The sequence below is a fragment of the Neoarius graeffei genome, chromosome 7 (assembly GCF_027579695.1).
Source record: "Neoarius graeffei isolate fNeoGra1 chromosome 7, fNeoGra1.pri, whole genome shotgun sequence".
NCBI lineage: Eukaryota > Metazoa > Chordata > Actinopteri > Siluriformes > Ariidae > Neoarius > Neoarius graeffei.
In genome coordinates, this window is record NC_083575.1 from 362,277 (window position 1) to 389,165 (window position 26,889).

The following is a 26,889-nucleotide window of genomic DNA, read 5'->3' on the forward strand; positions in this document are numbered from 1 at the left end:
TGTGTTTTATAGCATGTGTGAAGGTTGTGGTGTTTTATATTTTGTAATTGGAATATTTGTAATATTTATAGATAGTATTGAGATTTTTTTTATTGATTTTAAGTTTGTAAGACTTGATTGATTTTTGCTTCTGTTTTGGTTTAAGCCATGGGCTAGAAAACCCTTGGGAAACCCAGTGGCAGATCAGTCTTGGTTGAGGTGAGCTAGAGAGAACACCTAACTGTTACCAGAGAATTTGAGCACTAGTTACTTTGTAATTTATTTATTTTATTGGATTTTTGTTCTTAGTTGGAAGACTTAGTTGGTAGTTTATTTTGATTGTTTTGATTTGGAATTTTTTTTCTTTTTTTTTCCCTCTGGATTGCTTATTGTTGGGAAAGAAAATAAACTTCCTCTCGACTTCATCAACTCCGCTGTCCTGCCTTTTAAGCCGCGAGGTCTAGCTCTACTACACTTCCATTCAGGTAAGCTTGAGTTCCTTGCCCTGAAGTGGGCTATCTGCAATAAGTTCCGGGATTATCTGTATTATGCACCAACATTCACTGTGTATACCGACAACAACCCCCTCACCTAAGTTTTGAGCACAGCCAAGTTGAATGCCGTCGGACACCGCTGGGTTGGTGAATTGGCTGACTTCCACTTTACCATCAAGTATCGGCCAGGCAAGGCAAATGTTGACGCTGACACCCTGTCCAGGTATCCAGTGAAGCTCCAAGATGACTTGTTGGAGTACTCTGAGATACTGCTACCTGAGGTTGTGTCTGCCATCTGGCAGGGGAACAAAGCCGAGAGAGATGAGGATGTGCCCTGGGCTGCTGCCCTTCAGATTTCTGCCGGTGACGATGGCCCTTCCCCAGTGAGTATGCCCATGTTCACCCCAGAGGACATCAGAAATGCCCAGAAAGAGGATGAGTCTATTGGCAAAGTGATCCAGTTGAAAAGCAGTGGATGGAATCCAAGAGATAGAGACCAGAGGCCAATACAACCAGGAACACAACGGCTCATGCATGAGTGGAACAGGCTCAAACTGGAAAAAGGAATTCTGTACAGGCAGTCAAGACAAAATCAACAGCTAGTCCTTCCCAAAGCACTCAAGTCAACTGTGCTCAAACACCTGCATGATGAAATGGGACATGTTGGAGCTGACAAAGTCATCCACCTTGCAAGGCAGCGGTTCTACTGGCCTTTTATGCAGCGTGACATTGAAGATTACGTTATTCGCCAGTGCTGATGCATTAAACAAAAGCGACCTACTGTCCATGAGAATGAGCCCATTGGTGCTATCACAACCAGTGCCCCTTTTGAGCTGCTCTCTGTCGACTACATACACCTTGATCCCAGTAAAGGTGGCTATGAGTACATCCTTGTTGTAGTTGACCACTTCACCCGCTTTGCTCAGGCCTATCCAACTCGAAATAAGTCTGGAAAAACAGCAGCTGAGAAGATCTTCTACGATTTCATTCCACGCTTCGGGTACCCTCAAAAGCTTCACCATGACCAGGGCCGGGAGTTCGAGAACACCCTGTTTCAGAGACTCCAGCAGCTGGCAGGAATTTCTCACTTCCGAACTACTCCTTACCATCCACAGGGGAACCCCGTCGACCATTTTAACAGAACACTTCTCCAGATGCTCAGAACGCTCCATGAGGAAAAGAAGGCAGAGTGGAAAGACCATCTCCCCAGCATAGTCCACGCCTACAACTGTACAAGACACGAGGCAACGGGCTACTCACCTTTCTTTCTCCTCTTTGGAAGACATCCACAGCTCCCCATTGACCTGATCTTCAACCTTGACCCAGGTCGGCAAGCACATGCCCAGACCTGGGCTTCACGGATGCAGGAGGCATACTGGATTGCCTCAGAAAACAGCAAGAAGTTCTCTGAGAAAGGAAAAAGGCACTATGACCAGGGTGCCAGGGGAACTGTGTTGCAACCAGGTGATCGTGTGCTTGTCAGGAACCTGTCTGAGAGAGGTGGCCCAGGAAAACTCAGATCTTACTGGGAAGGAAAGATCCACCGTGTCATCGAGAGGCTAGGAAATGGTCCAGTTTATCGTGTCCAAGCAGAAATAGGTGGCCAAACCCTCCGTATTCTTCACTGCAACCTTCTCTTGCCTGTCAGTGACTTGCCAGTCAGCCATGAGGAACGTGATACTGGTGTGAAGAAGAAGCCACAAAGACAGAGACATCATGTGCAGCTAAGAGAAGCTACCAAGTCAGATTCCAGCACCTCCTGTGATGAGGGAGAGTGCTCATACAACTTCAGACTTTTACCTGTGTATGAGAGGAAGGCTGTCAGGCACTGCTCACCTCAACGTGAGCTACACAGCAAGCTGAGGGCTGTGGCTCCAGCATATTAGCCTTTGAACCGAGCACTGGAGTCTGAGGATGTCTGGCAGGCAGAACCATCTGACCCTTTGATGAAACCAGAACCAATGCCCGCACCACAAAGGGTAGATCCGTCCCCAGCTGTGGAGGGACAGGAGCAACATGTGGATGATACTGTGGAGAGTGGAAGCCCTCGGGATCCTGAGACATGTGTTGTGCCTCTTCCTCAGCCAGTGCAAGAGGTGGAACAGCAACTGCGGAGGTCCACCAGACCAGTGAAACCCAGAAGCCTCTTCATGTATGACGAGTCAGGAGAACCTTCCTACCAGCCTTGGAGAATGGGAGCAAGTACCATGTACTGTGTCCCGCATCCCATGCCCACCTACCCAGTGTTTCCTGAGATGTGGTACTACCCTCCCCAAGCTGTGTGGACATACGGAAGAATCGACGGTGGCCAGAACATTGACAGACAGTCTTACTTACTACTTACCGGTCATACTTAAATGTTTACTTCTAGATGTCAGGAGACATCTTTTAAAGTAGGGGAGAGTGTGACAGGTATAGAAAATGGCTTGCTTTGTAAAACAGTTACCCCCCCCCCCCCCACCCTCCTATTTTTTTGTTTTATTAGATCTAACCTAATGGTATTAACCACTAATGTATTTATTTTCATGGCACTGTTGCACTGTCACACCGTAGTGGGTTGCCATGGAGACGGTAGCTCGAGCGCACACAAAATAAATGCCGTTTGCTTGAGCAAGATGTAATTTCTGTGTATCTGAATTGCATCTAACCCACAGCGCAACCCAGCCTGTGGGCCTTGTACCTGCCCAGATTCCCCTAGGTCTTGCGCCGGTAACATTTGTATGACCTCCATGATTTTTAATGACAACACCAAGTCTTCTAGGCATGGAATGAACAAGTTGGTGACATTTTGCAACATCAATCCATTTTCCATTCTTCAACAATGACCTCTTTTAGTGACTGGATGCTGGATGGAGAGTGATGCTCAACTTGTCTCTTCAGAATTCCCCATAGGTGTTCGATTGGGTTCAGATCAGGAGACCTACTTGGCCACTGAATCACTTTTCACCCTGTTGTTCTTCAGAAATCCAACAGTGGCCTTAGATGTGTGTTTAGGATCATTGCCATGTTGGAAAAGTGCACGACGACCAAGGGCACGGAGTGATGGTAGCATCTTCTCTTTCAGTATAGAGCAATACGTCTGTGAATTCATGATGCCATCAATGAAATGCAGCACTCATGCAGCCCCACATAAGGACACTGCCACCACCATGTTTCACTGTAGGCACCATGCATTTTTCTTTGTATTCCTCACCTTTGCGACGCCATAGTTTTGAAGCCATCAGTTCCAAAAACATTTATCTTGGTCTCCTCACTCCAGAGTATAGAGTCCCAGTAGGCTTCATCTTTGTCAGCATAGGCCCTGGCAAACTCGAGGTGGGCTTTTTTGTGCCTGGGCTTTAGGAGAGGCTTCTTTCGTGGACGGCATCCATGCATGCCATTCTTCTGCAGTGTACGCCGTATTGTGTCACTGGAAATGGTCACCCCAGTTTGGCTTTCTACTTCTTTAGGTAACTGCAGTGAACTTGTATGCCAATTTTCTTCAACCCTTCTCATCAGAAGACGCTCCTGTTGAGGTGTTAACTTCCGTGGACGACCTGGACGTCTGTGAGATGGTTGCAGTTCCATCTTTCTTAAATTTTTGTTCCACTTTTGCTATAGTATTCTGACTGATAAGTAAAGCTTTGCTGATCATCTTGTAGCCTTCACCTTTGCGGTGTAAAGAAATTTATTTTCTTTGGGGAATTTTGAAGAGACAAGTTGAGCATCACTCTCCATCCAGCATCCAGTCACTAAAAGAGGTCATTGTTGAAGAATGGGAAAAGATTGATGTTGCAAAATATCGCCAACTTGTTCATTCCATACCTAGAAGACTTGGTGACGTCATTAAAAATAATGGAGGCCATACAAAGTACTAGATGTAGTCATTTTTGTTGTGGGGTGTACTCATTTTTGCACCACCCTAATTTGAGTAAAACTGAAACAAAAACGTGTAATCCAAGTTATATTATTAACCTTACTTTCACGTTATAAGTTAAACAGATGTTATATTAAACTTTGTCTTGTCAACATTTTGGAAATTGTTTGTGTTCATTGAGATTGTTTAAAATGTTACTTTTCAAAGGGGGTGTACTCATTTATGCTGAGCACTGTAACTTCTGCATAGTGACAAAACCAGCCATATGCTGGGGGGGGAATCTGGCTAAACCCCTGCTGCAACAGGCCCTCTTAAAACTGCAGGGCATATTTTACAAGTACCATGCAACTATCTGAGGAAATTATGATTAAAACATTGATAGAATTAGACTAAAATTAAAATTGAGTTCCATTGATGAAATCTTGACCAAAAAAAAGGCTAAAATGTAACTACTATTTTCAGGACACAAGACTAAAAGTAAATTTAAAATCATTTAAATTAAAGATGAACACTGCTACACTGAACTAAAACAACATTGTCACCCAAATAAATATTACTTGTACAGATCAAAAATATTTTAAATAAAACCCATTTAGAAACAGAACTGACTTTTAAAGACCAAAACACAAGGGGCACATATTTATCAGAGAGGTCTGAGTCACAGCACAGCTTTGCCATGTCAGAAGTAAAGCCTTTTATGAGAAACCTTTCCTTTGCCTAAATTATGATAAAGCCTTGCTTGCATTTTCCTACAGTTACTAAATTCATCTCGGAGCTTGTCAGCTGTTTTGTGAATCTTACGATACAGTCAAAAACCTTTAATTCAGCCTTCGTGAGGCTGAATAATATTGGCATGAGCCATTGTTCTTGTTTCTGTAAACCTCATTTAAAGCCATATACAGTGGGGCAAAAAAGTATTTAGTCAGTCACCAATTGTGCAAGTTCTCCCACTTAAAAAGATGAGAGAGGCCTGTAATTTTCATCATAGGTACACCTCAACTATGAGAAACAAAATGAGGGGGAAAAAATCCAGAAAATCACATTGTCTTATTTTTAAAGAATTTATTTGCAAATTATGGTGGAAAATAAGTATTTGGTCAATAACAAAAGTTCATCTCAATACTTTGTTATATACCATTTGTTGGCAATGACAGAGGTCAGACGTTTTCTGTAAGTCTTCACAAGGTTTTCACACACTGTTGCTGGTATTTTGGCCCATTCCTCCATGCAGATCTTCTCTAGAGCAGTGATGTTTTGGGGCTGTCGCTGGGCAACACGGACTTTCAACTCCCTCCAAAGATTTTCTATGGGGTTGAAATCTGGAGACTGGCTAGGCCACTCCAGGACCTTGAAATGCTTCTTACGAAGCCACTCCTTCATTGCCCGGGTGGTGTGTTTGGGATCATTGTCATGCTGAAAGACCCAGCCACATTTCATCTTCAATGCCCTTGCTGATGGAAGGAGGTTTTCACTCAAAATCTCACGATACATGGCCCCATTCATTCTTTCCTTTACACGGATCAGTCGTCCTGGTCCCTTTGCAGAATAACAGCCCCAAAGCATGATGTTTCCACCCCCATGCTTCACAGTAGGTATGGTGTTCTTTGGATGCAACTCAGCATTCTTTCTCCTCCAAACACGACAAGTTGAGTTTTTACCAAAAAGTTCTATTTTGGTTTCATCTGACCATATGACATTCTCCCAATCCTCTTCTGGATCATCCAAATGCTCTCTAGCAAACTTCAGACGGGCCTGGACATGTACTGGCTTAAGCAGGGGGACACGTCTGGCACTGCAGGATTTGAGTCCTTCGCGGCGTAGTGTGTTACTGATGGTAGCCTTTGTTACTTTGGTCCCAGCTCTCTGCAGGTCATTCACTAGGTCCCCCCGTGTGGTTCTGGGATTTTTGCTCATCGTTCTTTATCATTTTTACCCCACCGGGTGAGATCTTGCGTGGAGCCCCAGATCAAGGGAGATTATCAGTGGTCTTGTATGTCTTCCATTTTCTAATAATTGCTCCCACAGTTGATTTCTTCACACCAAGCTGCTTACCTATTCAGTCTTCCCAGCCTGGTGCAGGTCTACAATTTTGTTTCTGGTGTCCTTTGACAGCTCTTTGGTCTTGGCCATAGTGGAGTTTGGAGTGTGACTGAGGTTGTGGACAGGTGTCTTTTATACTGATAACGAGTTCAAACAGGTGCCATTAATACAGGTAACGAGTGGAGGACAAAGGAGCCTCTTAAAGAAGTTACAGGTCTGTGAGAGCCAGAGATCTTGCTTGTTTGTAGGTGACCAAATACTTATTTTACCGAGGAATTTACCAATTAATTCATTAAAAATCCTACAATGTGATTTCCTGGATTCTTTCCCCCCATTCTGTTTCTCATAGTTGAAGTGTACCTATGATGAAAATTACAGGCCTCTCTCATCTTTTTAAATGGGAGAACTTGCACAATTGGTGGCTGACTAAATACTTTTTTGCCCCACTGTATTGATTTCGTGTAAAAAAAAAAAGGAAATGTGGTATTTTCTACAGGTATTCAGGAGCATGCAGTGTGAAGAATACATCGATGCCAAAAGAGAGATGCATGTGAATTGGATGAGGTGAGCAGTACACTAGCTGTTGGGTCATTTTAATGATTTGATTTTACAGCTCCTTATTTGTTGGAAGAACTTTATCTTCATGTCATTGATATCTCCACCATGCTTTCTCCAAGTCTGTAACTCTGATCTGATTTTTTACCTTTTTCTGAAACGTTGCCTCACTCTTTTAGGTATGTGAATTGTGCTCGTAATAAAGAAGAACAGAATCTTGTGGCATTTGAGTATCAAGGGGGAATTCTGTATCGTTGCTGTCGATCCATTAACCCAGGACAGGAGCTCTTGGTGTGGTATGAAGAGGAGTACACCAAAGAACTCAGTCCTGCACCTACAGGAACAACCAGACAGCAAGGTGTTACTTTTGTCTAAGACGTTATAGAGGTTATTTTCTGCATCATTTCATGACGTTCCTGAGCCTACCAGTGTTTCTGGGATGAAAGCTATTGTACAATGCAGTCTGCAATAACTAGAGCATTCTCCAGAGAACTCATTTTGGCCTGTTCCACCAACCAGATAGGTCTTCTCGATCATATGACCGTGACCAACCAGAGAGGGTGAAGTCTATCGGCTTCCTTTGAGACACGTGAAGCCTGCCCACTGCATATCTTGCTATTGCAAAACTGACTACAGTGGTGCTTGAAAGTTTGTGAACCCTTTAGAATTTTCTATATTTCTGCATAAATATGACCTAAAACATCATCATCAGATTTTCACCCAAGTCCTAAAAGTAGATAAAGAGAACCCAGTTAAACAAATGAGACAAAAATATTATACTTGGTCATTTGTTTATTGAGGAAAATGATCCAATATTACATATCTGTAAGTGGCAAAAATATGTGAACCTTTGCTTTCAGTATCTGGTGTGACCCCCTTGTGCAGCAATAACTGCAACTGAACGTTTCCGGTAACTGTTGATCAGTCCTGCACACCGGCTTGGAGGAATTTTAGCCCATTCCTCCGTACAGAACAGCTTCAACTCTGGGATGTTGGTGGGTTTCCTCACATGAACTGCTCGCTTCAGGTCCTTCCACAACATTTCGATTGGATTAAGGTCAGGACTTTGACTTGGCCATTCCAAAACATTAACTTTATTCTTCTTTAACCATTCTTTGGTAGAACGACTTGTGTGCTTAGGGTCGTTGTCTTGCTGCATGACCCACCTTCTCTTGAGATTCAGTTCATGGACAGATGTCCTGACATTTTCCTTTAGAATTCACTGGTATAATTCAGAATTCATTGTTCCATCAATGATGGCAAGCCGTCCTGGCCCAGATGCATCAAAACAGGCCCAAACCATGATAGTATCACCACCATGTTTCACAGATGGGATAAGGTTCTTATGCTGGAATGCAGTGTTTTCCTTTCTCCAAACATAACGCTTCTCATTTAAACCAAAAAGTTCTATTTTGGTCTCATCCGTCCACAGAACATTTTTCCAGTAGCCTTCTGGCTTGTCCATGTGATCTTTAGCAAACTGCAGACAAGCAGCAATGTTCTTTTTGGAGAGCAGTGGCTTTCTCCTTGCAACCCTGCCATGCACACCATTGTTGTTCAGTGTTCTCCTGATGGTGGACTCATGAACATTAACATTAGCCAATGTGAGAGAGGCCTTCAGTTGCTTAGAAGTTACTCTGGGGTCCTTTGTGACTTCCCTGACTATTACACGCTTTGCTCTTGGAGTGATCTCTGTTGGTTGACCACTCCTGAGGAGGGTAACAATGGTCTTGAATTTCCTCTACTGGTACACAATCTGTCTGACTGTGGATTGGTGGAGTCCAAACTCTTTAGAGATGGTTTTGTAACCTTTTCCAGCCTGATGAGCATCAACAACGCTTTTTCTGAGGTCCTCAGAAATCTCCTTTGTTCGTGCCATGATACACTTCCACAAACGTGTTGTGAAGGTCAGACTTTAATATATCCCTGTTTTTTAAATAAAACAGGGTGCCCACTCACACCTGATTGTCATCCCATTGATTGAAAACACCTGACTCTAATTTCACCTTCAAATTAACTGCTAATCCTAGAGGTTCACATACTTTTGCCACTCACAGATATTTAATATTGGATCATTTTCCTCAATAAATAAATGACCAAGTATAATATTGTTGTCACATTTGTTTAACTGGGTTCTCTTTATCTACTTTTAGGACTTGTGTGAAAATCTGATGATGTTTTAGGTCATATTTATGCAGAAATATAGAAAATTCTAAAAGGTTCACAAACTTTCAAGCACCACTGTATATCGTAAATCACAAGATATTGTTGCAGTTTTATTCATCATGCCCAGTTTAACCAGAAGTAGCGTAAAATGCATGCCCTGTGGATCCCGAGTGGCACAGCAGAAAAGTGTTGTCCCCGTCATCCTCCCTATTATCCAGATATTGCCACTTTCAAATCCTGATGACACCACAATCATCTGTGGTTGGGAGCTCAAGACAGCAAAATTGTCTGGGCTCTCTGGGAGGGAGAGATGGCATGCTCTCTCTTCTCTGCCCTGTCAGTTACACTGGCCAGTCATGGGTGTGTGTGAGCACATTTAATAGGAAGTAAGTGGATTGGGTTTTCGTCCGAGTGTGCTTTGCAGCCCCCTGACATTGTATGAGTAAAACATGGTCAACTGGTGTTTCTTGTCTTGGAGGAAGCACATGATAGCCCTCCCTGGTTGGTAGCTGTTATGTGATACTGGAGAGGAGTCTGATGGGTGGGAATTGGCCATGGCTAAATTAGGGAGAAAATTGGGGAGAAATCGGGGGGGAGTGCCCTGTCACAGCAAACACATAATATAGGATAATGTCAGACCTCCCCATATTACAGAAACACTGGGGGGGGCGGCATTATAATACCTTCAGTGCAATATAACCAGCTGGCTGGAAAGAAGTTATTTGAAAACACACATGCAGTGTGTCTGAACCAAGCGACGTTGTTAATTGGATAATGCAGATGTCAGTCAAACCCATCAACCATTATAAAAATCAATTGCAACACATTTGCTTTATTTCAGGAGCATATGTGATGGTTATATTATCAAGCAATTTAACAAGCAATAACAGTTTTAGTATTTTTATGGAATTCAATAATTCCATGAGTCATACCATGGAGAACTTTATCTTTTTAATTATGTTAAATTTTAGCTCCCTAAAGTGCATATCACAGGTAAATTCAGGAGCAAGATCAATGTAATTCTCCTATTTTATATTAAACTTTGGTCAAATATTTATAACATTCTGCATTCTCTGAAATTTTTTTACCTTGCGTAATATCAGAAAAATTCAGTTGAAATCAAGCCATTTGAGGCGAATCAGTCTGCCTCTGGAAAAACTTGGCATTTGAATTTCCCGGCAAACACTGTTTTTCGTGACGTCGTGTGCAGAACGCCTCCCTCTGAATCTTACGTCAGCGCTGGTTTATGAGAAAACGACCTGGTGGTTTTCTACAAATTTCTTCAACGTTATCGCGTAATTATTAAAATGGTTAACAGATGTATTGTAGGAGGGTGTAGCAACACCAATCATGATGGGATTAGTACTCCTCGTTTCCCAAAAGACCGGACAAAGAGAGAAATGGGAGTGCTTGGTCTACACAGGCTGTGCACTTAAACCGTGCAAGCTCTCGCAGCCTGCTGGCGCTTCCGCAGGTGACGTCACGAATCTGGCTCCAGACTCCCTTGGGATTTTTCCAGACGCGTTTTATTTTATTTTTTTCTGCTCTCGACAGATGGTCTTGTGCAAAATTACCCTTTTGGATGAGTGTGTAAAGGGACATACTTTTCATATATATGTAAGGCAGCTGGGCCATAGAAGGTTCACGCTGCATGCTGCACGCTACACGCTACACACGTGTAAAGAAAAGTGGACAAACGTAGCATGACTTGCTCTGGGCCATAGAACGGCGTTCACGTTGCACGCTGCACACTTCACGCGTGAAGCAAGAAATGAACATGCACACTTTTTTCTAGGCGTGAAGATGGAAATTCCAGTCAATGCATGCGGTCACCGCCGCGCCAGCCAATCAGAACGGGTCTAGGGAGATACAGTGGGGCAAAAAAGTATTTAGTCAGTCACCAATTGTGCAAGTTCTCCCACTTAAAAAGATGAGAGAGGCCTGTAATTTTCATCATAGGTATACCTCAACTATGAGAGACAAAATGAGAAAAAAAATCCAGAAAATCACATTGTCTGATTTTTAAAGAACTTATTTGCAAATTATGGTGGAAAATAAGTATTTGGTCAATAACAAAAGTTCATCTCAATACTTTGTTATATACCCTTTGTTGGCAATGACAGAGGTCAAACATTTTCTGTAAGTCTTCACAAGGTTTTCACACACTGTTGCTGGTATTTTGGCCCATTCCTCCATGCAGATCTCCTCTAGAGCAGTGATGTTTTGGGGCTGTCACTGGGCAACATGGACTTTCAACTCCCTCCAAAGATTTTCTATGGGGTTGAGATCTGGAGACTGGCTAGGTCACTCCAGGACCTTGAAATGCTTCTTACGAAGCCACTCCTTTGTTGCCCGGGTGGTGTGTTTGGGATCATTGTCATGCTGAAAGACCCAGCCACGTTTCATCTTCAATGCCCTTGCTGATGGAAGGAGGTTTTCACTCAAAATCTCACGATACATGGCCCCATTCATTCTTTCCTTTACACGGATCAGTCGTCCTGGTCCCTTTGCAGAAAAACAGCCCCAAAGCATGATGTTTCCACCCCCATGCTTCACAGTAGGTATGGTGTTCTTTGGATGCAACTCGGCATTCTTTCTCCTCCAAACATGACAAGTTGAGTTTTTACCAAAAAGTTCTATTTTGGTTTCATCTGACCATATGACATTCTCCCAATCCTCTTCTGGATCATCCAAATGCTCTCTAGCAAACTTCAGATGGGCCTGGACTTAAGCAGGGGGACACGTCTGGCACTGCAGGATTTGAGTCTCTGGCAGCGTAGTGTGTTACTGATGGTAGCCTTTGTTACTTTGGTCCCAGCTCTCTGCAGGTCATTCACTAGGTCCCCCCGTGTGGTTCTGGGATTTTTGCTCACCATTCTTGTGATCATTTTGACCCCACGGGGTGAGATCTTGCGTGGAGCCCCAGATCGAGGGAGATTATCAGTGGTCTTGTATGTCTTCCATTTTCTAATAATTGCTCCCACAGTTGATTTCTTCACACCAAGCTGCTTACCTATTGCAGATTCAGTCTTCCCAGCCTGGTGCAGGTCTAAAATTTTGTTTCTGGTGTCCTTTGACAGCTCTTTGGTCTTGGCCATAGAGGAGTTTGGAGTGTGACTGTTTGAGGTTGTGGACAGGTGTCTTTTCTACTGATAACGAGTTCAAACAGGTGCCATTAATACAGGTAACGAGTGGAGGACAGAGGAGCCTCTTAAAGAAGAAGTTACAGGTCTGTGAGAGCCAGAAATCTTGCTTGTTTGTAGGTGACCAAATACTTATTTTACCGAGGAATTTACCAATTAATTCATTAAAAATCCTACAATGTGATTTCCTGGATTCTTTCCCCCCATTCTGTCTCTCATAGTTGAAGTGTACCTATGATGAAAATTACAGGCCTCTCTCATCTTTTTAAGTGGGAGAACTTGCACAATTGGTGGCTGACTAAATACTTTTTTGCCCCACTGTAACTCTATGCTTTCAGGGGAAAACTTCAGAAAAAATATAATTGAATGGTATAATTGAAAAATAGTTCTTCATCGGGATTGTCAAGCAGATTATAGAATGTTCGGTGAAATTCACCATGGGTTTCTCTCAGAAGGAAGTGTTCTCGGCTCCAAATTCTGTTCCTTTTTCTCTTCCTCTGTCTCAGTAAAAGCAGAGTGAGGCAATCGTCGTCATCCGAAGAGTCCATATTGTTGGTTACTCGGTCAAAGTAGAACAGACGCAACACGTGAACATCCAAGCATGAAGTTTAATGGCCCAGGGTCCGGTTCTTCACGTGCAGCGTGCAGCGTGAACCTTCTATGGCCCAGCTGCCTAAGGTAAGGGTGGCTCTTTAGAAGTTATCAGAGATATTAACTGAGCGCCCTTGGTCTAAGGTTCTTTTCAAGGAGGAGGATAACATAATTATGACAGGTAAGTAAAGTTGAAAAAACACAGCCGGCATTTATTTTAATAAAGAACACAATGAAATTTCTTTGCTTTTCTTTATATAAGCTTAGTCCCTTTAAATTGTCCTTCAAATTGTCCTTTAAATCCTCAAAGAGGAAAGTAGAAGAAATAGAAAAAAAAACCCTCAGAGCTCTAAATCAGAATAAAATAAAATGAATAAACCCAATGTCCATCTACCCGGGTAGTGTGTTTTTATGTGTCCTGAGTGCGGGTGTGTGCAACGAATCTCCTTATCTGGAGCCTTTGGATGGAGACACGGGAGTAGGCGAGTGGCAAGACGCTCCTCTTCTCTCTCTACTGGCCGTGCGTGCATCCAGGGAAGTTCGATGATGAAATCAATCTCTCAAACAAACCAACCTGCATCGCAGGATAACAGTACTGTAAATAACTCTTCTTAATCACTCTTGTCAGATCTGAAACTTATTCTTTGATATTTTAACTCAAAGTGCAGTATTTCAAACGTAATAGTCCATTCAGTCCATAAACTGCACAAAATGAAATTCAGTCGCTAGCTTAGTAGCTCAACAACATGGAAGTGAAACGGTGTTCACGAGCATGGCAGTCCATTAGTTCAGTGTAACTCCAGTTGGTTTTTAGCTTACAGTCAAAATACATCAAAGTTGCTCAAAATAAGCTTACACAACGAAATCATACAACTACATGAACCAAATGCATCTTCATAAGAGAAGTTTTACATGCTCAGTTCGCGTTTCTAACCAAGACCATGAATCAAAACCATGTTAGCTAATCACTCGCCTGGCGAGGAAAAAAATGAAAAAACTCACCGGAATAAAGGAAAGCATAGACACGATAACAATGCTGTCCGGGTCTTTTCTTGCACAAATCTTGCTTCCCAAACGAAGGATTACTCAAAACAAAAGTAGTTTTTAACTTTATCATGAAAATAAAATATGAATTTAACTCTTTTTAATCTTTGCTTCACCGCGGTTCTTTAGTTGATGCAGTCATTTCCTTACGTCTATGATCACGCTCCCTTCCTTACAGTGTTACTACTGCCCCTAGTGGACGGGAATGGAATTTCAAGTAAATAACAAAAGACACATAGGAAATAAAATGAGAAAATGAGGTTAACAGAAGGATTCGAGTGGGTTACATCCTCCCCTCCTTAATCTGCATGCATCCTTGCATGTTCTACACTACACTGAAGGTGTACCCTACACTATGTCAGTGGGTAAAGGTGTTAAGTTGCATATGTAAGGTGCATTATCTAGGGTTTGGGAGAAAGCTTGGTCTAAACCAGCTAAGATGGAGTGCAGTACAGTCACTAAGGGGTTCCCTAGAGTGGAGTACGTAAGCCTTTGGGGGACTGCTCTCTCTCGAGCAGATCTTCTCAATGGCACCTCACTGCCAGGAGCAACTTCAGTGTCTTCTACCTCCATCCGTTCCAGTACATCCCCACTGGTCCTCAGTGCTGATGCATCTTCTTTTCCACTTCCAGGGCTATGACACTCACTGGGATCGGTTGCAGGAACTTCAGGAACACTTTCAGCTGTTACGGACTCAGATTCAGACAGGTTCTGAGACTGACTTGCTTCATTATTCACAGGCTCAAATACTGGAGCTTCAGGGTCAAGCACAGACTTTTCAGAACTCGCGCTACCTTCTTGTTTCTCAGGACTTGGTTCAACTCTGACCTGAGTATCACTTTTGGTTGATTCTTCAGTATCAGGTTTTTCAACTTGTGAAATGTGGCTTTCCTGTTCAACTTGAACATTTCTTGACTCTTCCAAGAGCTGATTATAGAGGGAATAATACTCCTTCTTCCTCGTCAGATTACTCTTCTTCATCCCCAGGTTGATCGGGTTCAGGAGCAGGTAAGTTATCAGGTAAGTTATCAGGTTTCTGTTGGGACTTTTTCTTTTTAGGTTGTTTGTCATTCACAGTGGATGGGAGGAACCCACACGGCAAAAGTAAGTCTCAGTGTAAAACTCTTTCAGGTCCATTTGTGTACTCAGGGACTACGACATAGACAGGGAAGTCTTGAATTTGCTTGACGACCACGTAAATGGTTTCACTCCACCTATCGGCAATTTTATGCTTCCCTCTGATGCCAACATTGCGCACAAGGACTCTGTCTCCGGCTAACAGTGTTGACTCTCTCACCTTACTGTCGAATCTGCATTTGTTTTGTAAAGCATTCTTCAGACTGTGTTCAGTTGCCAGTCTGTAACTTTCTGTTAGACTTTCTGTCAACCTTTCAACGTAGTCTGCATGGGATATCCGAATGCTATGTCAAGTGGAAGCCTTGGTTGGCGACCAAACATCAACTGGTAAGGAGAGTCGCCGGTGGTGTTGTTTTTAGTGCAGTTATATGCATGTACAAGAGGTTGCACAAAGTCCTTCCACCTCACCTTATCTCCTTCTTCCAGCGTTCCAAGCATCTCTAACAGCGTCCTGTTAAAACGCTCAACGGGATTCCCCCGGGGATGGTAAGGGGTTGTCCTCGTCTTTTTGATGCCGAGCAGTGCACAGAGGTCTTTGATCAGAGCTGATTCAAAGTCACGTCCTTGGTCGCTATGCAACCGTTCAGGAAATCCATAATGAATTAAAAAGTTGCTCCAGAGCACTTTAGCCACAGTCTTAGCCTTTTGGTCAGCTGTAGGAACTGCCACTGCGTATTTAGTGAAATGGTCTGTTATCACTAAAATGTTCTTAGTGCCTCTTCCATCTGGCTCTAACGACAGGTAGTCCATACAGACCAGTTCTAAGGGACGACTGGTCTTAATGTTCACTAGGGGAGCACTTCTCTCAGCTTGCGCCTTCCTTCTCATGCATTGCTCACATGTCCTGATCTTCTCACTCACATCAACGGACATACGGGACCAATAGAATCGGGCACGGACTAAGTCCAGTGTTCTATCGATGCCCATGTGTCCAACAGCATCATGTAGGTTTTCCAGAGCAGCTTTTCTGTACTTGACAGGGAGGACAAGTTGATAAGAATGTTCACCCTGGCTCACCCGTCTTCTGTACAGGACATCACTCAAAGACGAACTGGTCCATTGCCCTCAGCATCAACTGGACTTCTTTGTCTTCACGGCACTTCGCTCTGTAGGAGAGTCATTTCCCCGTCTTCACGATGTCGATGACTCTACTGATGGCTGAATCTTGTCTTTGCTCACGGGCCCAATCTTCAAGAGACATCCGTGGCAACGTACAGGATCCGAGCACATCAGTCTGACAGAACTCTTCAGGGATAGCAGAAGCCTCCATTGCCAAACACTCGATGGGCACAGGTGGATGTACGGAGTCTGAGCCATTGTCTGGCGCTGAAGAGTGTTGGTGCCTCTGACACACTGCCTTCACAGCCTCAGATGGCAAATCAGTTCCCTTGTCATCTTGCAGGAACTGCGCAAGGAAGCGCTGGATGCGATTCTCCTCATCGTCGGAAGTGGGATCAGGTTGGCAGTGGTCATGAGGATGGGGTCACCTTGACAAGCCATCTGCATCCTGGTTTTTCTTCCCAGCTCTGTACTGGATGTTAAAGTCAAAACTTGAGAGGGCTGCTAGCCAGCGATGGCCTGCAGCGTCGAGCTTGGCAGATGTCAAAACATACATCAATGGGTTGTTGTCTGTCACAACAGTGAACTTCGCTCCATAAAGATAGTCAAAGAATTTTTCTGTGACGGCCCACTTTAAAGAGAGAAATTCAAGTTTGTGTGCAGGGTATCTTCATTCATAACGGTTCAGTCCTCTGCTTGCATAGGCTATCACTCTCAATTTGCCTTCTTGCTCTTGGTATAATGCGGCACCAAGTCCATGAGTGCTTGCATCTGTGTGTACGACGTAGGGCTTTTTCATGTACGCAAAAGCAAGAATTGGAGCTGAGGTGAGTTTCTGAATGAGAGCTTTAAATGTATCCTCACAGACTGGTGTCCATTTTTCATTAAAGGGCTTTTTTGTAGTCGGCACTCGAGGGGCAATGAGAGCTGCTGTGTGGGGAGACCAGCTTCCTCTTTGGCGGCAGGTACCCAGCAGTCAAGTCATTCAGAGGCCTTGCAATTTTGGAGTAGTCCTTTATGAATCTCTGGTAATACCTGGCAAATCCAAGGAATGATTTCAGCTCTTTGATGTTGTTAGGCCGGGGCCGCGTGGTCAGAGCAGCAATCTTTTGGGGGTCAGTTTCCACTCCATTCGCGGACACATGTCCAAGGTACTTCACAGATGTTCTAAAGAACTGACATTTCTCAGGTGAGAGTTTTAGGCCAAATTCTCTCAACCTCCGAAGAGCTCTCAGTAGACGGTCTTCATGCTCCTCAAGTGTTTCAGAGAACACGATGACGTCGTTGAGAAAGACTAAGACCTCTCTCAGGTTCATTCCACCCATACACTTCTCCATTACTCTCTGAAATGTACTGGGGGCATTGGTGACCCCTTGGGGCATGCGGTTAAACTCTCAGAACCCCATTGGTGTCACAAACGCTGTCTTACACTTAGCGTCCTCATCCATGTCAACTTGATAGTAGCCGGACTTGAGGTCCATGATTGAGAACCACTTTGACCCGGTGAGGACTGAGAAGGCTTCTTCGATGTTGGGTAAAGCGTATGTGTCTTTGATGGTCTGTCTGTTTAATTTCCTGTAATCTACGCACAATCGGATGTCACCGTTCTTTTTCTTTACCACAACGATTGGAGATGCAAAGGGGCTCTCGGACTCACGTATTACACCAACATCTTGAAGTTCCTTCAGGTGTCTCCGAACAGCCTCATAGTCGGAAGGATGGATTGGCCTGGGCCTCTGTTTAAACGGAGTTGGATCTGACAAGCGTATCTTGTGTTTGATTTCAGTTGTATGACCAAAATCAAGGTAATTGAATGCAAAGACATTTGACAATGAATTGAGTTTCTTTGTGATTCTGTACTTCCATTCTGCAGACAGAGGAGAGTCACCGAAGTCAAAAGTAAGTTTGCCACCACCGTACACATGCATGGTGTTGCAAGTTGGGGAGGATGAGCTGAGACGTGGTGATTCGCTCTGGGTGACTTTGTGGCTATGTGCAGGTAAGCATGACACAGCCATGGGGAATGAAAGCTTTCCTATGTCATGGCCTCTGGAAATTCTGATGTCATGTGCGATCTCGTTCTTAACTAAGACAGGCAATTTAAAAGAGGGGACTGAGGGACTTGTCATGACATAGCTACAGAACAGGAGGCCGGCAGGTAGGCTAGACTGAGGGGGCTCAACTAGGAGGATGGCGTTAGTTGACACAGGGACATGTCTGGCGTATCCATTCAAAGCCAACCTTCTTCCTGCAGGAATGATGACACACTTTTTGCTCTGTAACTTCACAGTCCCTACTCGTCCATTCTGTTGATTTATCCTGAATCGGTTGTACAAAGACTTTACAAGTGGGGAACAGTTGCCACTGTCGCTTCTGCGTTTCTCATTCTGGGTGGGTGCACAGTTTTCGTAAAGGGGATCCAGAGTGTTTGTGCCAATTAACAAGGGGACATGCATGTTGGTTCTGTGGTCAGGCACCACAAGTGCAAGGGTGTGGATCTTCACAAGTTTCCCCATGATGTTCTCTGGGAAATCGATGCTAACTTGGATGTAACCAGAGTAGGGCACTTCCTGACCACCAGCACCTTCTATGTCTAACAAATCTTGAATGGGGTAAATGGGCAGGTGCGAGAGGTGTGTCTCATGAAAGGATTGAGAAATTGTGGTGACTTGAGAACCTGAATCTAGGAGGCTATCGCACTGAACTCCTTCGATGACAACAGCAGAGGTACACTTTGGCCCTATTAAGCCTGCTGGAAGAGCACCACCCAGTGGCTGACTTGGGGAACGGCTTTCACATAATGCAGTTTCTCTTGTTCGGTGTTCTGGGGGACGTTTTGGTTTGTGTTGGGGTGCAGTGAGTCCCTCTACTGCAACCCTGTCCAGTTTAAATGTCCATACTGAGTTTGCCATTGATCTTGTTTTGTCTTTAGTTCTCTGTATTTCTGATCCACCAGTGGTTTGTTGGGGGGATTTTCACATTGTCTTGCCAAGTGACCGTCATTGCCACACTTGAAGCAGAACCAAGCTTTCGGTATGGGCTTTGACATTGTCTGCGGGGACTGAACTGTGGCTACAGCACTAGCTGCGGCGGTTACAGTAACTGTAGTCTGGGGAGTTTTCTTAGCATGCTTTGGCTTTCTTTGTTCTCTCTTGTTTGTGAGCTGCATTTTTAGTTCGGCAACCTGCTTGCGTAAAGCCTCGGTTTCGTTAATGTATGTCAGAAGAACATTGGGGTTCGGATCATGGGAGAAAGATGCTTCCTCCACAAGCTGCATGTTCATCGATCTGGGTTTTGTGCTGCCTAGATGGCGGTGCATACGATCTTGCTTGGCCGCTCTGCTGTCTTCCTCCGTTCTCACTTGAAGCAGGAATTCAGAAAAATCTGGGGGTGTCTCTGTTTTCAGGCCTAACTGTAAGGACAGAATGAGAGACTGGTCCCAACATCCACGTCTGAACTGTCGCAGCAGTTGGTTGTTGGCGTCTGCTTTGGCAATACCACCCCTCTTTATGGCTGTAGTGATCAGCACCTGCAGTCGCTGCAGGTACTCTGAAGCTCTCTCTCCTGCGTTCTGATGAGTGCTGAGGAATTTTGCGAAAATCTCTTCCCCATCCTCCACTAGTCCATAAGCTGACTCAAGAAGCTTCACATAGTCAGAGGGGGCTGAATCTGGGCCTAGCTGTCTCACTAAATCAGAGGCTGGGGGAAGAAGGCTTTCTAGGATTTTACGTCGCTGTATGTCATGGGGGGTTCTGTCCTGAATCATGAGTTCCACATGGAGAGACCAAGTTTGAAAATCTGCTTCGTTGGCAGGCTTGGGAAGTTTGCCTGAGAAGGGACGAAGGCATTTGAATCCTTGGCTTGAAGTATCAACTTTGTCATTTTTAATGACATGCTCAACAATGATCTTCTGCACATCTGGTGGGTTGACAATATCATCACTGAGTACTCGTTGGGGAGCTTGGGATGAATGCCCTGCAGTGTACTTACTTTTAGGGGTGTGGTCAAGGGAATTAAGCTGAGGTGGGCATGAACTGCTGTGTCGTTTATGAATCAAGGGGGTACGACTACCATCCGAGTCAGTTTCACTATCCAAGCTTGTGTGGTTGCTTAACTCTATGGGCTCAGCCTTCTTGGGGGGTTTCTGAGGAGTGGGAGTCACTTTATAAGCCTTATCTGCATGCCACAATATCTCAGGATTTCTAGGACTGGAAAAGTACTCAGCTGCGTCAGATAGTAGGTTAGTGACTGATTCCTCTGATTCAAACTCCACAAGGGCTTTAATGCCATTCTCTTGCCCTGTTTGTCTAACTCTTAGCACCTTGTTCACCGTTCCATAATTGGAACAAAATTCAGTAATCTGCTCGTCAGTGTTATGCGAAGTAATACCCTCAACATACACAGCATTTCTTAAGTTAACACCATGTACATTCTCAGTATCCATAGTTACCCAAAACGTGTAAATGCAATTCACAGTTTAACTTCAAAATATTGAAAATGAAAAAAAAATAGTACAGTGTACCTTGTCAGTCAAACCGGCAATCAAAATAGTCAAAAATAAACTTGTACTCCTCCTGGCTGGTGGCTCGCCAAATTATGTAAGGTAAGGGTGGCTCTTTAGAAGTTATCAGAGATGTTAACTGAGCACCCTTGGTCTAAGGTTCTTTTCAAGGAGGAGGATAACACAATTATGACAGGTAAGTAAAGTTGAAAAAACACAGCCGGCATTTATTTTAATAAAGAACACAATGAAATTTCTTTGTCTTTGCTTTTCTTTATATAAGCTTAGTCCCTTTAAATTGTCCTTCAAATTGTCCTTTAAATCCTCAAAGAGGAAAGTAGAAGAAATAGAAAAAAAAAAACCTCAGAGCTCTGAATCAAAATAAAATAAAATGAATAAACCCAATGTCCATCTACCCGGGTAGTGTGTTTTTATGTGTCCCGAGTGCGGGTGTGTGCAACGAATCTCCTTATCTGGAGCCTTTGGATGGAGACACAGGAGTAGGCGAGTGGCAAGACGCTCCTCTTCTCTCTACTGGCCGTGCGTGCATCCAGGGAAGTTCGATGATGAAATCAATCTCTCAAAAAAACCAACCTGCATCTCAGGATAACAGTACTGTAAATAACTCTTCTTAATCGCTCTTGTCAGATCTGAAACTTATTATTTGATATTTTAACTCAAAGTGCAGTATTTCAAACGTAATAGTCCATTCAGTCCATAAACTGCACAAAATGAAATTCAGTCGCTAGCTTAGTAGCTCAACAACATGGAAGTGAAACGGTGTTCACGAGCATGGCAGTCCATTAGTTTAGTGTAACTCCAGTTGGTTTTTATCTTACAGTCAAAATACATCAAAGTTGCTCAAAATAAGCTTACACAACGAAATCATACAACTACATGAACCAAATGCATCTTCATAAGAGAAGTTTTACATGCTCAGTTCGCGTTTCTAACCAAGACCATGAATCAAAACCATGTTAGCTAATCACTCGCCTGGCGAGGAAAAAAAATGAAAAAACTCACCGGAATAAAGGAAAGCATAGACACGATAACAATGCTGTCCGGGTCTTGCACAAATCTTGCTTCCCAAACGAAGGATTACTCAAAACAAAAGTAGTTTTTAACTTTATCATGAAAATAAAATATGAATTTAACTCTTTTTAATCTTTGCTTCACCGCGGTTCTTTAGTTGATGCAGTCATTTCCTCACGTCTATGATCACGCTCCCTTCCTTACAGTGTTACTACTGCCCCTAGTGGACGGAAATGGAATTTCAAGTAAATAACAAAAGACACATAGGAAATAAAATGAGAAATGAGGTTAACAGAAGGATTCGAGTGGGTTACATATAAAAATAAATAAATAAATTGGTCCAGGATATGCACTTTAAACTCTTGCAGCTGAAGAACTTCAACATGTTAAGGAACAAATAGTGTCTGAATTAACGAACAATTAAACACATGGAGGTCTGGTTGCTTTGTTACTACAAATCACACCGTGGCATTCTTCAAATACTGCAGTAAGGAAATTCCTACTGCTGCAGACCTACTTGAATGCCATCTGAACCGATGCAGTGTGTCCCTTTTTTTTTTATACGCCTACATTTACATTAAATGACTATTGTTATGTCTTAATTTATGGATGTTGGCTTGCTTTCATCATTTGTAATTGAAATTAATAAGTGTTTTTAAACTTGACAACTTAATCCATATAAAAAATCCAGATAGAAAATACATATTTGCATGTGTAAATGCTACTAGAAACTATTTGCAAATAAATCTACCCATATCCAGTTTGATAAATAAGGCCCATTTTTGGATCTTTCAGAACCTTGAATGTGAGGGCTGAGTTTCCTTCTCAATCCTGGATGAGATGTAAATAAGGCTAGGCTTGCCATTACCTAGACTTGACATGATGTCCAACAAGAACCAACAACTCCCCTTTGGTCACTCAGACCCACGGGGCTATGGCCAATGCTGTGCATAGCTGCTGTTCCAGGACCTTATTGAATCTCCCAGTATTCCAAGCAAGAGGCTGCTATATCTTAGTCTGCAACCTTTTGTTTTTGTCTCAGTCTTATTTCATGTAGAATCTTGATTAAGTTTCAGTAAAAGCACTCCTTACATTGGGTTAGTGTTGTTATATTTTATAATCTTGTTGCATTTCATGTTCAATTTGTTATTTTTGTCCTTTCATTTCTCCAGAAGTAAAGAACACTCTGCTGCAAGTCTTTTCCTGCTCCACATGCCCTCGTTCCGATGCATCTCCAATTTACCTCGACAAGCATATCCAGAGATGCCACTATGAAGAGTACGTGAGACTGCGAGAATCAGGAGAGATTAAATATAAGCTTCAGATCCCCTCCAAATGCTCCAGTCGTCAACCAACATCAACTGATATTATCCATTCTGATACTTCCCATAATGATATACAGAAGGAAATTCACCACAGCTCAGATTATGGAAAGAGTTTTAGTTATCAGAATGCACTCAAGACACACCAGCGCATTCTCACAGGGGAAAAGCCATATCACTGCTCACAGTGTGGGAAGAGTTTTACTCGTCAGAGTGCTCTCCAAACACACCAGCGCATTCACACAGGAGAGAGGCCGTATCACTGCTCACAGTGTGGGAAGAGTTTTACTTGGCAGAGTTATCTCCAACGACACCAGCGCATTCACACAGGAGAGAGGCCGCATCACTGCTCACAGTGTGGGAAGAGTTTTACTCAGCAGAGTGATCTCCAACGACACCAGCGCATTCACACAGGAGAGAAGCCGTATCACTGCTCACAGTGTGGGAAGAGTTTTACTCAGCAGAGTGATCTCCAACAACACCAGCGCATTCATACAGGAGAGAAGCCGCATCACTGCTCACAGTGTGGGAAGAGTTTTACTCGTCAGAGTGCTCTCCAAACACACCAGCGCATTCACACAGGAGAGAAGCCGTATCACTGCTCACAGTGTGGGAAGAGTTTTACTTGGCAGAGTGATCTCCAACGACACCAGCGCATTCACACAGGAGAGAAGCCGCATCACTGCTCACAGTGTGGGAAGAGTTTTACTCAGCAGAGTGATCTCCAACAACACCAGCGCATTCACACAGGAGAGAAGCCGCATCACTGCTCACAGTGTGGGAAGAGTTTTACTCGTCAGAGTGCTCTCCAAACACACCAGCGCATTCACACAGGAGAGAAGCCGTATCACTGCTCACAGTGTGGGAAGAGTTTTACTTGGCAGAGTGATCTCCAACGACACCAGCGCATTCACACAGGAGAGAAGCTGCATCACTGCTCACAGTGTGGGAAGAGTTTTACTTGGCAGAGTGATCTCCAACGACACCAGCGCATTCACACAGGAGAGAAGCCGCATCACTGCTCACAGTGTGGGAAGAGTTTTACTCGTCAGAGTGGTCTCCAAACACATCAGCGCATTCACACAGGAGAGAAGCCGTATCACTGCTCACAGTGTGGGAAGAGTTTTACTCATCAGAGTGATCTCCAACGACACCAGCGCATTCACACAGGAGAGAAGCCGCATCACTGCTCACAGTGTGGGAAGAGTTTTACTCGTCAGAGTAATCTCCAAACACACCAGCGCATTCACACAGGATAGAAGCCGTATCACTGCTCACAGTGTGGGAAGAGTTTTACTCGTCAGTGTGATCTCCAACAACACCAGCGCATTCACACAGGAGAGAAGCCGTATCACTGCTCACAGTGTGGAAAGATGTTTGCTTGTTTAGTTACATTTAAGACCTTCAAGTGCACTAACTCAGAGACATTGCATGATTTAAAGTTGTCAATTAAATATGGTTCACGGGTGATTGCTCTAAGACAACGAGGGAGGCTCAGCCTCTTCTAAAAATGACGAACATCGTGTAGGATGAATTGCGCTAGGCTTATGTTATAGCCGACCTTATAACATTTGCTATTTCAGATCCAGAATCATAGAAGTGTGCTCAACCCACTACAGTGCGAAATCATTCCCTTATAACTTTAATGTGTGCGTGAGTTTTTCCCCCTTGTGACAGTGCGATGCAGCGCAGCCTCAGTGGACTTCAATGGCATTTGGGAGCTATGCGCTTTTCAATCTTAAAATGCAAGACGATTATTGGACAAATACTGCGAAAACGCCCGCCCACGGAGTCTCACGGACTCCCAGCCTCAGTGGACTTCAATGGCATTTGGGAGCTATGCGCTTTTCAATCTCAAAATGCAAGACGGTTATTGGACAAATACTGTGAAAATGCCCGCCTACGGACTCCCAGCCTCACATGGGAGGGACATGGCAGTTTCCGCGAGGAGACTGGTGATTGGTGAAAGCGGCCGGATATTTTCTTTGATTGACAGCTCGTTTCAAATATAGACAGGCAGCGGTGAATTTCACTTCAGTCCCATGCGGATTCGCAAGTGCTGTGGTGTATTGTAAGAGATCAGCTTACATTTCGATTTCATTCATTATATACGGTTTCTACCAGCTTTTTTAGTTTGTATATATTTTCATTGTAAATAAAGTGTAAATATAGTATTGTCAAGTTTGCTATCTTAGTTCCAGAAATGTCGTTTGAGTGACTGAACTTGAACTTGAGGGGGCTAGTCAGCTAGCAAGAAAGCTGCGCACGGATGCCAAGCATTGCTGATTTAATTTTGGTGAAGCCATTTGCCAGTCTTCCTTTCGAGGAAAAAATTAAAGAGCAGGGTAGACCAGCGCCTCAAATTGACTTGGTGAAAAAGGTAGGGAATAATACTCGTTCCTTTCAGCTCTCCTGGTACGAGAAAGTGAATTGGCTAACAGCAAGTGACCCACATCAACAACAGTAAATAGGCTACTTTAGTAATATGTCATGGATGGACCAAAAATATAGAATCTATTTAAAATGTTTATGCTGAGTATATTATATTGGAATATATATTTTTCTGGATATGAATTAAACACAGCTACAATTTGGGGTTATCAAAAGGGTTATCAAAATTGTCAATAAAACATTTCTCAGTCAAAATAAGTAAAATATAGGGAAAGTGTCATTGAATGAAATGTGTGGCACCCAGCTCTACTGCTGAGGTTCCTGACAAAGAGCTGCTTTTAATAATGATCAATTTTTAAACGACATGCCACAATTTTAAAATATAAAATGTTAAAATATACCCCTCCCCCCCAACACCACCATCATGTATATTGGACAGTAGGCTAATGGGCCAAAAGAACCTGTTATTTCACAGTTTGTGACGCTGCCAACAATCAGCCAGATCAGAGGCAAGAGTATGGGCAAAACTGATGTTTTTTCTTTTAAAATCTGGAAATATCGTAACCGACCAGCCTCCCCTGTTTGAAAGACTACCAGCTGCCACTGATATGGTTATTACAGTTTTGACTGAAAATGACCTGTACTTTGAACTTTATTGTTCATGTTACACTGGTCAACAATTTTTCAGAAGTTGCCTGCTTCAGAGATGAAGTTGGCTATTATGAAATTTGGTGTGTTGAATTAGAAGTGACAGTTAATCAGCTGACTGGCTGTGGCTTCCAAGATATTTAAGATTTTAAATTTTATACTTATGTGCATTGTGTAGATCGTAATGTTTTAAATATAAATTGTAAAACTAGGTCTCTTCATGTGTTTATGGTCGGTTTACATGATATTTCACCTGTTCTCTTTATGTAACACTAGAAAATCAGCAAAAAGTTTATATAAATAAAATGTATTATGAACAAAATTGCAAAAACTAATTATGTATAAGTACTGAATAGGTTTAGTCCTTATTCTGTGTGTGTGCAGTGGGTTTTTATTTGTTTATTGGCAGCTTGTCTCTTGTATTCATGAAACGGAGCATCTCGTCAAGCAAAGACTTGATCTCGAGTGCATAGCACTGTATGAATTTTTTTTTTTTGAGCTGATATAAGACCAGTTTGTTCAGCAGAGTGATGTCAGTTGACTTATGATTGCATCATCAGTGACTTCTAAGAATAACATGATGTCATGTATGATGCAATACCGGCTTCAGATTGCATCATTCATTGTTTTGCCAAAAAAGTAAGTACTATCCAAAGCCACTCATAGATTTATTCATAGAGCCAATCTTGAAAACGAGCCAATGAACAATTTTAAGTTTCATTTTCGTTCTCAGCGATCCAGAATTGGTAAAGTTTGACTATATTTATTTCAGAAGCATTTTGGCTGTAGACCAGTGTTCTATGGCTGTTTTAAAATATGTAACCTTATAGTGATGTTTAAAATGAGACTGTTAATGTTTTCTTTTGCTCTTAAGTTGTCATTAATTACCACCATACAAATAATGATTTAACTGTAACACTTATCAGTGTAG

General features: G+C 43.1%; 1 protein-coding gene across 1 annotated transcript in view; it reads left to right on the forward strand.

The window, feature by feature from the left end:
• The window catches only part of LOC132888987 (zinc finger protein ZFP2-like), an 84,531-nt gene extending 58,300 nt beyond the window's left edge, over nt 1–26,231 (forward strand). Inside the window, exons 4-6 of the mRNA XM_060925084.1 lie at nt 6,866–6,933; nt 7,104–7,282; nt 22,770–26,231. Of these exons, the coding sequence (XP_060781067.1) occupies nt 6,866–6,933; nt 7,104–7,282; nt 22,770–24,178 (1,656 nt within the window). The 3' untranslated portion in view covers nt 24,179–26,231. The remainder of the gene's footprint in view (nt 1–6,865; nt 6,934–7,103; nt 7,283–22,769) is intronic.
• The last annotated feature ends 658 nt before the right edge of the window (nt 26,232–26,889 follow it).